We start from the raw sequence: 15,821 nt of genomic DNA, 5'->3' as shown, positions 1-15,821 counted from the left end.
AATGCTCTACTATTATATCCTTGATAGTTACTGCTTACATTTTCACAGTAATAACATCATAAAGATGATAGTGTTGTAATTGTGATGTGATAATAGTAATGAACTAGTTAACTTTTTGTGTTAAGTTTCCTAGATCGCTGATTTAATGAAGGCATGGATGTAATAGGTCAATTGCAAATGGGCGGCTGCCTTAAAATAAAGAACAAAGGAACGCTGCATCAATGGAATGCATGTACATTACTAACGCAATTGCTTCATTTGGAACTAATTTGAAGAATCGTATGTATTGCCATGGACTATCAAATTTAATCATGCTAAAAGTTATGTTTATCATGATACCACACAAGAAATTGACAGCTCATTGATGTTAGTGTTGAATAATTTATACTACAAAGCAAATCATAATGTTAAATGATCAAATAGTGCAATTACAGACAGATTGAAATAAGCAATGTAATACTTGCCTCAACGTCAGCATTATCCATGTCTCTCAAACATTTAATCATACAATGGAACATCAGTTGACATGTTACTTCAGAGAGTGGTTAATTATTTTCATAAATCAGAAGTGTGTGTGTACATGTGAGGTCTCCCATGTGAAAGAAATTAAAAGTTGATAAGAAATAGTGACCAAATTTTAACTTCACTGCCTAAATAATAACCTTTTGAAGTCAATTGCCCATCGTAGATTATAGTCTATTGTAATTCAATTGATTTTGACAATGTTGAAAGATTATCCCATGCATTTAGCAAATTATTTACATTAACCCTAGGACAACTGGTCCATACCGAAATAACGACAGCAAATATTTAATTTGAAATGATGTATGAATTCCATCCCACTTACTGACAATCCACATGAAATGCCAAAGAACATTACTCTCTCTTTCCTTTCTGAGATCTATAAATAAACATAACATGAAATGAACACAATTAATAAAGTTCTCAATTTTAACTCGAATGTATCTTCTTGCTGTTAGTATCAAAAATATCTGTTCCTAATAGTATAATATTTAGGAACTGATTTTTGAAGCACTGACACTTTGGCGTACTCCATTTTTGCTGTAAAAAGCAGGTCCTTCTGAAAATTTATGGGAATTAATCGAGATAAAAAGATATAAACTGAGCTACTGATTTGCTATCACTCTTGCAAGAGCTTTATACAATTCCCCGAAGTCAAGACCTATCTAGCTGTGACAATATATTTTCGTGTGCAGTTGTAAACAGTGAAGCCATCTTTTCTATTTGATATCTTTGGTGTATTTGAAAACTTCTGTCCCATCTTTGGTAAACTGTGGAAGAAAATTCTCAACATAATATGAAAGCATAGACAAATAAACTGAAAATGTCCTTAATTTCAGCACATGACATAAATTTTACCTTAGATATGAAGAAGATTGTAAAACCATTCATGTAATCATCATTTGATGCAATCATAGCATAGCTGAGTGAAAAAAAAAGAACAATAATAAAATCAATAGCTACACTTACCTTTTTTAACATTTTAATTCCTGCCTCTGGATTATCCTCAGATAGCTCCTGAGAGGTTATAAGAACTCTGCCAATTAAATTAGTACATAATAAGCTTTTTTCAATGGAAATATGCCTTAAGATCAAGTTCCATATTTCAGAATTAACACTTACTTGTCTCCCCCTGCAATAACATAATCACAGCTTGCTGTTTTGAACAACTTGTTGAAGGAGGACTGAAACGAATAAAGATGGATTAGATCACTTTAAATTGGTCTATAACATAGTCTTTCTAACAAACATGCTAAGCATGATAGAGCAAATAAATTATTAGTGCTTTTAAATGTGTAAGACCCTTCATGTGTCCTTTGTTTTCTCTCACTGAGTCACATATTCTAAGACTAAAAGGGAAAGATGGCAGCAACCAGCTGCTATTTATTCTATTAATGCTTTGACCAGTTTAACAATTCTCTTAATTGTTTGTCTTACGCTTTTATGTTATAACCTCCATATAGAAGTTTGATGTAGGACCCTTGTTTGCACATTTAAGTAGTCTTCTGATTGCTTCAGGAAGGGGCATTAGGCTACTTGCCCATTTTACAGTCTAATCTGATATTAGACTAGTCTTGTCCAGCTGCCAAGGTGATCCATCCAATATTCAATTGCTAGTTGCCTGTCTTTCAGGTAATAAGTAGGCAGATGGCAGTCAGTTTCTTCATTGCTACACAGTGAGTCAGTCACTTACCTAAATCAACAAAACAAAAAATATACTCATTTAAAGTTTTCGAGAAGAAATGTAGATTGGGTTGTGGATGAGGTTGTAGACAGGCTCGCTGAGCCAGTGGGTTTGGTTGCAAAGGTTTCATCATGACCAATTCTCACTTGTGTCACTACACGTGGACAAAAAGGGACACAAATTTGACAAGGACAACACATCCATAATCGCACAAGCCAAACAGAGACACACTAGGGAATTCCTGGAAGCCTGGTATTCTAACCATAACTCCATCAACAAACACATTGAATTAGATCCTGTGTACAAACCACTGAGAAACAGAACTGGAAGTGGTACAAACACCACAACAAACTGAGGCATATAAATAACAAGTGGGACGGAACACCAACGCTTCACCAGAGGTACACTGATGATGCTACCTAGCAGGGTGACGAAATGTTTGCAACCAAAACACGGGCTCGGCAAGCATGTCCACAACATCAAAATACTCATTTTTATATTACCGGATATCCACTTCTTTTGTCAACAGAAAAGTCAGAGCAAAGCAAATTTCTCCACACTGGTTGTACTGACGGTGACAAAATAGTGATCATCAATTTCCAGAGTTTATTAAACTAATGGCAGATGTGTGCATTTGGAGATGTCTTCACGTGTATGGTGATAATCAAATAAGATAAACAAAGAACTGTAGATGCAGGAAATTTGAAACAAACAAAAGCAGAAATTGCTGGAGAAACTCAGCAGGTCTGTCCATATTTGTGGTCAAAAAAAAAGGTTATGTTTCGAGTCCAGACATCTCAAGCTTCTGAACAAGGGTCACTGGACTTTCAGCTTGTAGTAGGACTAAGCTCAGGAAGAAATCATGAGGTATATTGAAATTCAACACACATTTCCAAAGGTAAACAGAAACATCATAAAAATGATTTCTTAGGATGTGTGAATAGCTCTACCGACCACCAAAAAGATCCTGACCATAAAACCATCCAAGCCAATGGCTGAGACAGTTAAAAGACAGTTAAATTGCATTAACGATAAGGCAATAGAAGGATTTCTGCCTTAGGCCCAGGTCAACAAAAAACCTAATAAGGAAGGATAATTCGCAATTTTAAATTTTGCATTTTGATCTTGCTATGCTTTGCTGGAGTGGTGTACTGGGAATCAAAGTCTGACAGTCATCAGAAAAGTTAAAGTTTTTGTCAATGTATACAAAATTTTCCCAATTTACCTGCCTGTTTAGATTCTGGCAAACAGAAATCACAAAATCATTTCTGCACTTAACAAAAAATACTACTTATTACACATAAATAGATTCCAGGTAAACAACTATGAACCACTGACATATACCTCTCTCAGAGATAGTAAGAACTGCAGATGCTGGAGTCAGAGATAACGGAGTGTGGACCTGGAGGAACACAGCATGCCAGACAGCATCAGAGGGGCAGGAAAGTTGATGTTTTGGGATGAGACTAACTCCACTTGTTAAAATTCTAACCCATCTACGCACACACACGCATATGCACAGATGGACAGAAAAAGCATTGGTATTATGGGTAGAGGGAAAAAGACCATGGAAGGTAGTTCAAAGATCCCCTTCTAAAGGGTTTACTTTATTTGGTCCTTTTGCCACCAGGACTTGTTTCTCAATCTCTCTTCTCCAGGTACTTTTCACTTCTTGGCAGGTGGCTCTGAGTGACTGGTTCACAAATTATGAAGTCTCTTACTTATTGGTTAAAAGCAACAGCTTACAGCAACTGCTGAGTAAAAATAAATTGGCTTCTGAACTGGCTTCAGGTATTGTCTACTGCAGTGGAGAGCCACATCACATTCCCTTCCAAATCAACTACTGGTTGCTGTCCAAATCTCTCTTTGTACACATATCCTGGTTCCTACTCATTTACAACCAGCTCTTCCATTAGTCGGGCAAAGCAGCAGAGTAAACACTTCCTACAATAAAGTTTCAGTAACTTGTTCTTCAAAAGTGCAACAAACTCATCCACAATCCTTGCTTTTAAAACAATTCTTTTTCCATTTCAGTCAACAATTAAAAATATGGACGTATAAAAGAATACATTCTTTTCAAAGTGCATAAGGCAGGCTGTGAGCAGGCATTTTGCGCAGAATCCTAAGGATTTTTAACAGTCAGACAGAGGAATGCAAGCCAGCTGAAAGGACTGTTACACTGAACTAAGATAACAAGGAGTACAACCTACAGTATTGGAAAATCAAAACAAAGGAGACCTCAGTCCCTCCCTGAACCTGTTCTGCTCAGTCAAACAGTAGGAGTGACTGCCAACTATTTGACTACAGAAGCAATCACGACTTCTGAATCTTTCTTCAAGTTTTGGACTGTTCACTTTAGAAAGATAAATTTCAAGCAAGCTAGGCCTGCAATAATAATAGACTGATCTATTTTCATTCATAGCTTTGATTCTTAATTATTTTAAAGCCTTCTATTTTAGTGAATACATGTATTGTTGTTTACATAAATATCTTTCAGCAGTAGTTATGCAATAAACTAATCTTTTATCAAAAATCTTATGATTTCATGATCTTATGTTTAAAAACTGAAATTATATTGCTGATTATTTTTAGATCGAAACACTTGAAAATAAAAAGGGAGCTATAAATGAACTTTACAAAGTTTACAGAGGACACCGTGTGTCATCATGATATTTAATACATCATAGATCTTGCTGACTTTTCAATCAATTTTCTCAGCACAATTATTATATTTAAAGAATAGCAAATTAATTTTAATAGATTTAAAAGCAAAGCCAAACTCTAAAACTATGAAAAACATGATCATGATGAGGTAGACAATGAAAAAGTCTAATGTAAAGTTGTTAATTATTACAAGAAATGTGCCGTGCTGGTGTCTGATAGCTATGAGAAAGGCCAATCATGCTTAATGTTGCAAGTCATGGGGAATTACTTGTATTCTTAAGTATGCACCTTCTGATCTTGTGCAATTCATCAAAAGGATATTGATTTACTGAAGGATGTTTAGAGACATTGGACAAAGATAATTTCAGGATCAAGGGCTTTATAAACAGACTTTAGAAGAATTTAAGTTACATTGCATTCAAGCAACAAAGGCAAAAATAAGGTTGCCGCAGTCCTACCAGATCATAGGGCTGCTCTCTTGTTAGAGAGAAAGAGGGTCACTATGCCTCAGATGAGGAGGGAAGTTAAGAAGAAGAGTCCTGCATAATAATCTCAGCCACTGCAGGAACTGATCTCACACTGCTGGCATCAGTCTGCATCACAAAGCAGCCACCCAGCCAACTGAGCTAACCAGCTCATGCGAAGGACTTTCATGGGTTCCCACCGGTGAGTTTGATGATGAAGAAATTTGGGGGTGGTGGCTCTTCAAATACGGTGTGTTTGACTTGTCAACTATCTTCCATCTGTCTCTGTCCAGTCTCTCTTTTCATGGAGAATAGTGGTGTCGTTGGGCAGGTTGTCTGCTCTTAGGATTGTTCAAGTCTATTAGTGACCAATTAATGACCAGCTAAGTGTCTCATCTCATGCCTGCTACTATTTTATCTATGGCAGGGAGAGGCCCATGTCAAACTCATAGCCCTGCAGATTTTATTGGACAGCAGTTGTCAAGCAAAGGAATACTTCCGATGGTATCCCTGTGCACACAGGGGGCATTCTCTCCCAAGGGATCAACTCTCCAGCTTTTCAAACTCAGCCCCCAAACCTCTCACTACTCTCACTATAACTAGGTCCTGCTGATACCTGTATTTACCTTCAATCAGGCCTCTATTAGTTCCTCCCCCTTTGGGACTCCAAGTCATCAGTAGCACTGGCCATTGCTTGAACCTGGAGTTGCTGGGACTACAGAGCTCCTGGCTATCTAATTGACCAGCTGTTCGTTAAGGTGGTATTTCCTTACCGGATAGGGGTTAAAGTCTCACTGTTAGCAAAATAGAGCCCTTTTGTATGCTGTGGGTCTGACAGGATCAGCATTTCTGTTGTTTCTTGATAGGTGGGAAATGCTATGTTGTAAGCTGATGAAATTGAAAGGGTTAATATTGCACGTTTAATTAGGCTCCACACAATCAGATGTTGTCAGACAGACTTAAGTGGAGAAAGAAGAGTCCAGTTTAAGATCCCATGGAGGTCAGACATGTCAGACCTGACTCCTGATGGACATGATAATCATGACTAATTAACAAGTATCATTGTACCTACTGCTATTGAACTATTAACTGTGTCTTGTTGTTAAGGTAAGAGTGCTTCTCGTTAAGATTTGCAAGTCATTCATCCTTTCTTACTGTTAATCAAATAGGCTCTTGGACACATTACAGAAAGAAGGATTGGTGAGTTCCAAAGAAAGGTCATATTGTACTTGAAATGTTAAATCTGTTTCTTTCTCCTCAGATGCTGCCAATCCTGTTGCACTTCTCTTGCACTCTCTGATTTTATTTCAGATTTCCATCATCCACAATATTTTGTTTTTAATTAACTAGTATTGGTTGGCCTGATAGATATGTGACAAAATCCACCATCCAAGAAATCTTGCCCCAATAGGAAAGAAACTGGATACAGACCATATTCAGAAGATGGCCATTACTTTTATACATAATTTAAAGGACTTCAGTTGCTAGGAGAGACAAAGAGAACTGACATTTTTCATGTTAGAAAAATCCTGAGCTTTCAGAAGAATTGATTTCAGTCATTAAAATAATGAAAAGATTAGACATGTTCCAAGTAGAGAAGCTATTCAAGCTAGATAGCTTGGAGAGGACAAGGTAAAATTAATTATGAAAGGAAAGGCTGGGTCTTTTGCGACACAGTGCTACTTTCTGTATCTGATTAACATGTGGAATAAATTGATAACTGCATTGATTGGATATTAATTACAAGCATTCCAAAGAAGGCTTCACAAGTTACTGAGATGGCCAAGCTATCGGAGTCATGGAAGGTAGCCAAGTTATCCCAGGCTTCTGAAGATTCTTCAGGGGTTGGTGAACAAGCTCCCAGAATTGGCCAATTGTATTTTATGTGCTTTTATTTCACTCAGAGACAGCATGGTAGCTCAGTGGTTTGCATGCTGCCTCACAGCACCAGGGACCCAGGTTTGACTCCAGCCTTGGGCGACTGTTTGTGTGGAGTTTGCACATTCTCCCCTGGTCTGTGTGGGTTTCTGCTGGGTGCTCTGGATTCCTCCACAGTCCAAAGATGTGCAGGTTAGTGGATTGTTCATGGTAAATTACAGGACTAGGGCAGGGGTTTGGGTCTGGGTGAGATGCTCTTCAGATAGTTCTTGTAGACTCAATGGGTCAAATGGCCTCTTTCTGCACTGTAGTGATTCTATGAGATTGGTTGTTATTTTGAGGGCGATAGAGATTGGGGATGTGGAGAAATTTCATGCTATTAGAATGGGATAAACTCTAAAGACTTGCTGATCTTTAGCAATTCATTGTCTATGAGCAGAAACTAATAGGACCTGGAATTATATGAGTTATGGTGGTGGGTCTGCAATAATCATGTAAGTTACCCAATGAGGCCTTCTTGACATTGAGAGCAACTATTTGCATTTTTAAACAACGTTCTGGATACCTAGATGAAATTCTCATGAGGCAGCAGTGAGGTGCTTATTGATGGGGGTTACTACTTCTTCTCAGCTTCATTAACTGCACATCTTATTTCATTAATATGCAGCCTCCTATACTATCACTTGCCATGAGGAAACTAGATGCCAAGAATTCCCAACATAGAGATCAAGATGACTACCTGGTGACTGCAGCCCGCCACTTGCTTCTCTGAACCTTCATCTTGGACACCTGACACCAACATCTAGGGCACACTCCTGGACACCTGCTGCACTCCCCCATCCATGGACGGTAACAAGCAATGCCTGACACTGTCTCACAGCCTTTAAAGCACATCACTGGTTTATTTACAGGACGCTTCTGTACTGCAAAGCTACAAATTAGCGTGTACCAGCAACTCACATCAATGTGCTGCTGCAAGGAAATTTACATGCTTGGACAGGTGTTCTTCTGCGTAAATCAGGTGGTAGTATCAGGCTAGCATCAGACACAAGCAATGCCAAAGGAATGGGCTAGGTAGTTAATGAGGTGGGTTTGGGATTAAAGAATGAGAAATCTTGCCAGGTCTCATGGAGAGACACTCTCCATGGAACTTGATGAAATTGACCCTAATCCAAAACAAAGTCAGATTCAGTCCTGTGTTTGTATGAGAGGACTGCATCTGAGTCAAATGTCATTACAATAGTCTCATCAATTATAACTAGAAGTGAAAATAAAATGCGGTGACACAACAAACCAACAGGGAATAAATATAAAGAATATAGCCAGATACTGACAAAAACTTTAACCTTGAAAGCTTTCATAATAGTTCCACATTTCCATAGCTACTTTTGTGTATTAAAGAATTAAATCTGGGCAATGTATCTCAGCAACAATAAAGGCTGCTTTCTGCAGTTTTCTTCTACTTAATTTAGTTGCTAAGCAGTTCCACCCATTTTCAATCAGTATCATATGTTTACAATGACAAAGCCGAGGACATATTTTAGGTTAGAATGTCAGTTCAGTCAGAGGCTACATCGTAGGACTGAAAGCAGCAGGCAGAGTTGTTCCATGTTGTATTGTCCTCATGAGACGTAATTCACAATTTCTATACCTGATGGTTATTTTTCTGTACTTCCTACTTTGTTATTTTCCATGTTATTAATACATTATACTAATATTTATATGTTACTAAAGCAATAAGAGAGCATCATGTTTGTCACGTCTGCCCCGCTAACTGAGAAATTAGCATTGCAGCTAGTCTTACATTTAAATGAAGCTAACTGGGAAAACAATGGTGGACCAGTGTTATTACCAGAAAATTACACAAACTTTATAATAGTACAAAAACATTTTTGTTGCAGCAGTTAAATTATTAAAACAAATTACAGCAAAAAATGAATAACTGGTATCCTATATTTTTATGTTCCTGCAGATTCATTGCTTTAATTCTAAAAAAATTAAACAAATCAGTTACAACTGTGTCATACAATGTGTTAGTTGACAGCTAACCCAATAGAGAGGGAATTGAATTTATACAAATGACTAAAAACAAAATTAACTACAGTGGTTAGAAAAGATAAAGCATACGTACTGCAAGCAGAAATGCTAATCTTCCTGAAGTCCCACATCCACTTAGCACAATGAGGTTATTTTCAGGATCCTGAAAATATTAGTATAACATTTAAATAGAAAATTACGTAACCAAACATCTATTAGCAAAGGTCCAAATCACAAAGATTGTTTTGATCTTCACCTAGAGCACTAGAGTAAAATTATACTAAGGTAATAATTGTAGCTGTCTCAAACTGCACTGAGGATTAGCCCTGTAAACAACAATTATTTGCTCCAAATACTGAGACGATATTTTGTAAGGTCAGACTGATATTGTTAGTACTTTTTTAAACAAACAACAGTATATTGTTTCATGAAAGTAAGAGATAACAGTTGTCAAAAAGCTCAGGCAAATCATGAATGCTCAAAACATGTTCCAACTGAACAGTTTATACTGGACAAATCATACAATAACTTTCCTATTAAAACAAAAAAAAAACAAAATGTATTTGCACATTTATTCATTATTTTGCTGAAGTATTAATACTTCTTATTATGCTTCTGCATTGACCAGTACCAAGCACTTTCTTGCTGGCAACAAAAACAAACAGGGAACCAGCACTGATTTTCAGCAAATGTCAACCAATTTCTGTCTTATAAAATACAAAGGCATTTAAATTGGCTCTCCATTTTATTCCCTCTTTTTCCAATCAAGAAGCAGCTAATCTGTATTGTTGCTTCTCGTAGAGACATAACTGAAATACAGACTTAGCCATGTATCTGCATATTTTAAAAGTTAAAATTTGTATATGCTTTATAATTTACATATTGGGGATTTGAGTATGGAGGTAGTCTGCATTATTGATCGTCTTAAAAACTAGTAGACAATAAAAAAAATGCATTCTGTAAATAGAATAAACTGACCAGTGAAACAGATTCCCACAATGTGCTCACTTTGTTTCAAGATCAACAGTATATTAAATAGTAAAAATTACCTCAAAGTGTTCAATTAAGAAAGCTTAGTGGTGTTCTTTCCCAATATCCTGAATACATCTTACAATTGTCAAAATTGTAGCTTGCCTGCTAAAGGAGCATACCTTCAGTAGTTCTTTGACTTGCTTGGCAGTATCAACCATTGTTGCTAAAATTGATTCACTGTATAGAGTCTGTCCGTAATATAAAAGACATATTGATCACTTAAGCTGTGATATGATGAACAGAAGGAAAACTGGAGAGTGTATTAAAACAATTGGGTTTGCATTTTTGTTATGGAGCAATTTTATTGTTAGGTATGGATCTGTGAGTATTTGGAGGAACTCATTTGCAAATCAGGTTTTTGTTGCAAACACATTAGAATCAATTGCTGCAGTCTACTAATGTGTATTAATAAATTAAACATCACAACATTATTTCTAAATGCCCTACTTCCTACCTTTTATTCATTCTTGAAATGCACAGTCTGCTAACACAGTCAGTATTTGTAATCTGTCTCCAACAGCTCTTGCTTTGATGAGTTGCTTTCTTAATTTTTTTTATTTTCTATTGACCTATTCATGAATATTACATCACTGGAGCAAGTGGGACTTGAACCTGGGCCTCTAGGTCCAAACATAAGACATTACCACAGCACCATAAATGTCCTACGCTTTCTTCAAGATATTTTCTAATTTACTAGTTCAGAGACTCTACTACACACCACACATGCAGATGTGACTTGAACCTGGGTTACCTAGTTCAGAGGTCAGGATATTGTCACTGTAACACAAGGGGCCTTTTACCTTCCTGAAGGAATATTGAATTGACCTGTTTAGAATGTTGTGACACACCTCTGGAGCAGGTGGGACTTGAACCCAAGCCACCTGACTCAGAGGCAGGGACGGTATCACTGTAGCACATGAGCCCTTTGCCTTCCTGAATGACTACAATCCAAAGTGGGGATACCTGTTGTGCTATTAGGAATGCTTTGTGCTGTATAATGGAGCTGATTTTAATGTAGGATCAGCCGTTGAGTGGGTAGTAGGTAGAGTTGGCCCACCAATCACCTGATGAGAGTCATTAATGACTTGAACAATCTCATGATAGGGCCTCATTTAACACAATGGCAAGTTGTCAGCCCTGATTGACTGCTGATATGTACTTTGCTAGGAGGCAGATAGAGATGAGATGGAAGAAAAAGTGTGCAGATGATTTGACAAGTTTTAAGTAAAAAGAATGGGCAGGACAATTTAATGGATGTGGGGTGAGAGATTGAGGTGCAGTGGAAAGTTTGGCTTTAACTGTAAGGACATTTCTCGAAACACAGAAAACATTCATGCTCCTTTGGCCCATCCATTCACTGAAACCTTATGTTTTCTCCTGATCTCAGTGATCTTTAACTGCCTCCTTAAGGAACACTAGTTCAGCCGTATAGTGGTACGTTTCTACAGTCTGAATCTCATATTTTTGGTTTAAAATTAGGTGCATTGTATGTAAATATAGCTTAATCTGTATGTTAAGCAGCTAATTACATTATTGATTTTGAATCTTTAATTAACTTGCCTAATGTTATCACAAAAGTTAAAATTGATTATGCACTAGAGTACCTTATATTTGGTGGTCGTGCTGTCTTCCTTTTGAAATATTTCTGCATCACATTCTTTTAAAAGCTGAACAATTTGAACAGAATCTGATTTGTCTATATTTTGTGTTATGGGGTTGGATTTCTCTGTGATGGGGAGTTGGGCCTCGTTTAGGGCAAGCTGCAATGGAAAGGAATTGAGCAAGTTACATAATACACCAGCTTCTCCATGAGAAAGAAAATGTGATAATTTATGATCAATCCAAAAACACAAGCAGTTATACAGTTGATTGAATTTAAAACCAAGATGGTATCAACATCATCATTTTCTTTAACTATCAAAAGAAATAAAGCATTTGCAACATAGCAAGTTTAGAGATGGGTTTCCTTCTGTTCTTAACAAGGTTGCTGGTTCCTGCTTTCATTCTCACTGCAAAAGCTAGGAAATGACACTGGTAACCAAATCCACCAAAGTGGTTGTGAGATCTGAAATTACTTTGTTCTCATATGACCCTCGAGTCCTGTTTTCTGGTTACCATTGAGATTAAAAAATAGCCCACAATAGTTTGGAATCTCAGATTTAATTTAATGAAGTCGGTTCTGGGAATCCCATTAGATTGCAAACAGTTGGAACAGTTCTGTACTTCTTGCTTCTGAATCAGAAGGTTTCATCTTGTAAGTTGACTTAAGAATGCTGTTATTTTAAAGAAAAACAAACAACTACTGAGTACTGGATCTCATTATTGACAATCTACTAGTTACATGTGAGCACATAATTAGTTTAATGTGTATGTTTCCCCATATAGTCTAATTGATGAGATAACTGTGTAATTACAGCTATGATAATCACACCTAGTCCAAAATTCCAATGGTAGTTGACACCCAGTGAGCTGAAATGCATTGGGTGGCTTTTCTCTGAAAAGTGACTATGGAGAGCGGAGGTGCACCATGCACTCAAATGAACTAAGACAGACTTCAGGGAGCTATGTAGTAGACTCTCAGGCTCCTGAAATTTGTAGAAATGAGGTTCCTGCTCTGCAATGCATCTGCAGCACCTCAGCAGTGCTTCAGCAGTGAATCAATAATTTGGAGCACAATGATTGTGATTTAAAAAAAATCTTTCTCTGTCCTTTACTTCCCTGGCTTCCATTCTGATACCTACGTCCCGTTGTTCCACAAGTGGCTGATCCATTTCTGTTGATATCAATAAAATGTTAGCAAAAACAGCTACTAGTTCTGCAACTGTCTATTGCCAATAATGTGTCCTCGGCACATTGGGGTTGTCATGACACGTAGTCCTAGAATTTTAGTGAAATACACAACAACATGATTTAACACGATACATATAACCAACACTTTTAACTTTACATTACATTCAATACATCACATCAACCTTGATAGATGAAAAAACTTAGCTCTCCAATTTTGGTATTGGAATGTACACCTTGGCTAAAGGTAGGGTGCTTGAACTATTGAACTGAGATTTAATTTGGATTTTTAAAATTTAACCTTGAAACTCAGACACTGAGTTGTTAAACAGTAATTGTATAAACTAAGTTGGAACTGATTATAACGTGATAAAATTCTCCTCCTCTAACATTTACATGCAAACTGTATTTCAACATATGGGGTGAAATTATGCTATATGATATTAGTGATGAACACCAATAATATTTTAGCACGGAACTTCTCTACCAGGTAACAATGGTGTTAACCAGTATTGATGCAGCATGACTTTTTGTCAATATCTGACCTCCAGTTTAAAAGTTGGTGATAATTCAACTGCCACACCCCACTTACTTGATTTTGCTCCTGTACAAGCAGCCATTAACTGCTAAGCTGGGGAAAAGAAATTCACTTTGTGATCATCAAGAACATTTGGTGAAAGGAAAGCACTGATCTTCCCAGGTTGTGTGTTGACGACCTCTTGTAGAAACTGAGCCTTTAAATTGGAAAGCTCATTCATAAGTGGGATGATTTGAAATAAATCAGGTAAAATTAGATTGAAAAAGCCATGATATGAATTATGTTTTTTTAAGTAAAGGAAGAGTTTTCCCCTATTGTCTAATTCTATTTAGTAATTAATTGCCTGTTAGTGCAGAACTTTAAAAAAAATGCTAAGAGATATTAATTGAAGCTTTTCATCTTGTGCTTGTTAGGACTAAGAGGCAAGAAATGCACTTGATAAAAGGCACGCTCATAAATACTAATTTTGTCTATATAAACTTGTTACGCTGATCGATAGAATGGCTTACCTCCCATTTTCTGGGTTGTGAAGTTTCAACATCATGTTTAAATACTTTGGTGCTTTTCATTATTTAACAATAAGATTTAAACTTACCAAAAAAAACAAAGAACTACAAAAAAAGCTTAGTTGTTGACTGACTGTGGCTTACTTATTCCAAACTTTATTATAAAACAATCACAGACAGTCTTGCTTTCTAAATGGGTTCAAACTCCAACTTGATAGCTAATCAAAAAAGTTATACATCAACTCAATGTATCATGGACTACTAGGACTGAGGCAATATAATTTGAATATTTCATTTAAATAATTATAATTGTGTTTTGTCCAAATTTATATATTTTTCTCTGATAGAGAAGGGAAACCAAATTTACCTAGGAAAAAAAAAATTGCTGAGAAGTATTGTTTTTGCCAAATAAAATCTCCAAAAGCCACTGGAAAACTTCCAAAACATTCCGATTGTATTTTTGCGGTCACACCTAACTTTTAGGCAGTTCCAAGTGAACTAACTTTTCAGCTTGGATCAACTGACCTAAATACCGTCTGCTTTGCTAATCATATATGGCTCAAGAAGGAACTAGCCAAAATGAGCATACAGGGCTGGACAACAACCCTACCACAGCTGGGAGATAGCAAGAACTGCGGAGGCTGGAGTCAGAAATAATACTGTATGGAGTTGGAAGAACACGGCAGGCTAGCTAGCATCAAAGGAGCAGGAATGTTGATATTTTGGTCCGAAACCTCAACTTTCCTGCTCCTCTGCTGCCTGGCCTGCTGTGTTCTTCCAGCTCCGTACTATGTTAACCCTACCACTGTTCTTTTATTTTGGTATCTGCAGCAGGTGACCTGTATTGTAATTAGCTATTTAGAAAGTACAGAATTTTGCCAATTCAAACTGCTAAGTTCCTGGTGATTGTGCAATGAAACATACACTCACGTGGGGAATTTTCAGTTGTTGGCTTGCCTAATAAAAAGGGAATGGCGTGGACTAAGTGTGTTAAATTGTAACCTAATTCAATGTTCAGGTACAGACAGGCCTCTGCTAAAAAGGGGGGAAAAAAATAATTATTGGTCCAGGAACTAGGAGAAGTCAAATGAAAATCTGAATTTTGTCTGAAGGTCCATTGTCTTTCAGTACTCACCAACTCAATTACCCTGAAAGGTTTTCCTGCAGATTACAGCTGTTCTATTTCCTGGAGGACGATGGGTATGCTACAATGAAGCAACTTGATGGAGGAATAGTGATGAGATTCAAATCTAAGAATGGGTTCGGCCTCTGTATTGATATGTTAGCCAGACAGTGTGGGTGTGCTGACTGTATTGTGCTTGTTTTCCAAACACTTAGAACTTCTTACATGAAAATCTTACCTGATTTGTCAAAAGCATCCAAAACATTTATATAGATCAATCACGAATCACTAGAATGATCAAGTCTGGAGGTAACCAAACCATAGTGAGTGTTTTGACAGATGAGCTGAAGTAATTGGAGATGGGGAGTTTGAAGTAGATGGTTTTACTGATGGCAAGGCTCAAACTCCGCACTATGCTAATTGTAAACGCAGAATAGCAAACAGTCTGCCTTAGCCTCAGAGGCGAGGGTGGGAGAGATTGAACCTGTGGCTCATGAATTTCAGCTTAGATCAGAAGAAAATAATTGGTCCAGTTCTGAAGAAGTGTCTCTTGACTCATAATGGGCATCTCTTTATAACTCAAACC

At 37.1% G+C, this 15,821-nt stretch overlaps 1 protein-coding gene across 1 annotated transcript in view; it reads right to left on the bottom strand.

Moving 5' to 3' along the window:
• Positions 1–14,199, bottom strand: part of gckr (glucokinase (hexokinase 4) regulator) — a 59,510-nt gene extending 45,311 nt beyond the window's left edge. The window contains exons 1-7 of the mRNA XM_020519366.2: positions 14,116–14,199; positions 11,886–12,041; positions 10,401–10,469; positions 9,344–9,412; positions 1,645–1,706; positions 1,492–1,558; positions 848–901 (exon numbers count right to left, since the gene is read on the bottom strand). Coding sequence (XP_020374955.1) covers positions 848–901; positions 1,492–1,558; positions 1,645–1,706; positions 9,344–9,412; positions 10,401–10,469; positions 11,886–12,041; positions 14,116–14,175 — 537 coding nt within the window. The 5' untranslated portion in view covers positions 14,176–14,199. The remainder of the gene's footprint in view (positions 1–847; positions 902–1,491; positions 1,559–1,644; positions 1,707–9,343; positions 9,413–10,400; positions 10,470–11,885; positions 12,042–14,115) is intronic.
• Between the last annotated feature and the right edge of the window lie 1,622 nt (positions 14,200–15,821).

The sequence above is a fragment of the Rhincodon typus genome, chromosome 5 (genome assembly GCF_021869965.1).
Source record: "Rhincodon typus isolate 14 chromosome 5, sRhiTyp1.1, whole genome shotgun sequence".
NCBI lineage: Eukaryota > Metazoa > Chordata > Chondrichthyes > Orectolobiformes > Rhincodontidae > Rhincodon > Rhincodon typus.
Note: the sequence above shows the minus strand (reverse complement) of the source record. Positions and strands in the feature narration are given on the sequence as shown.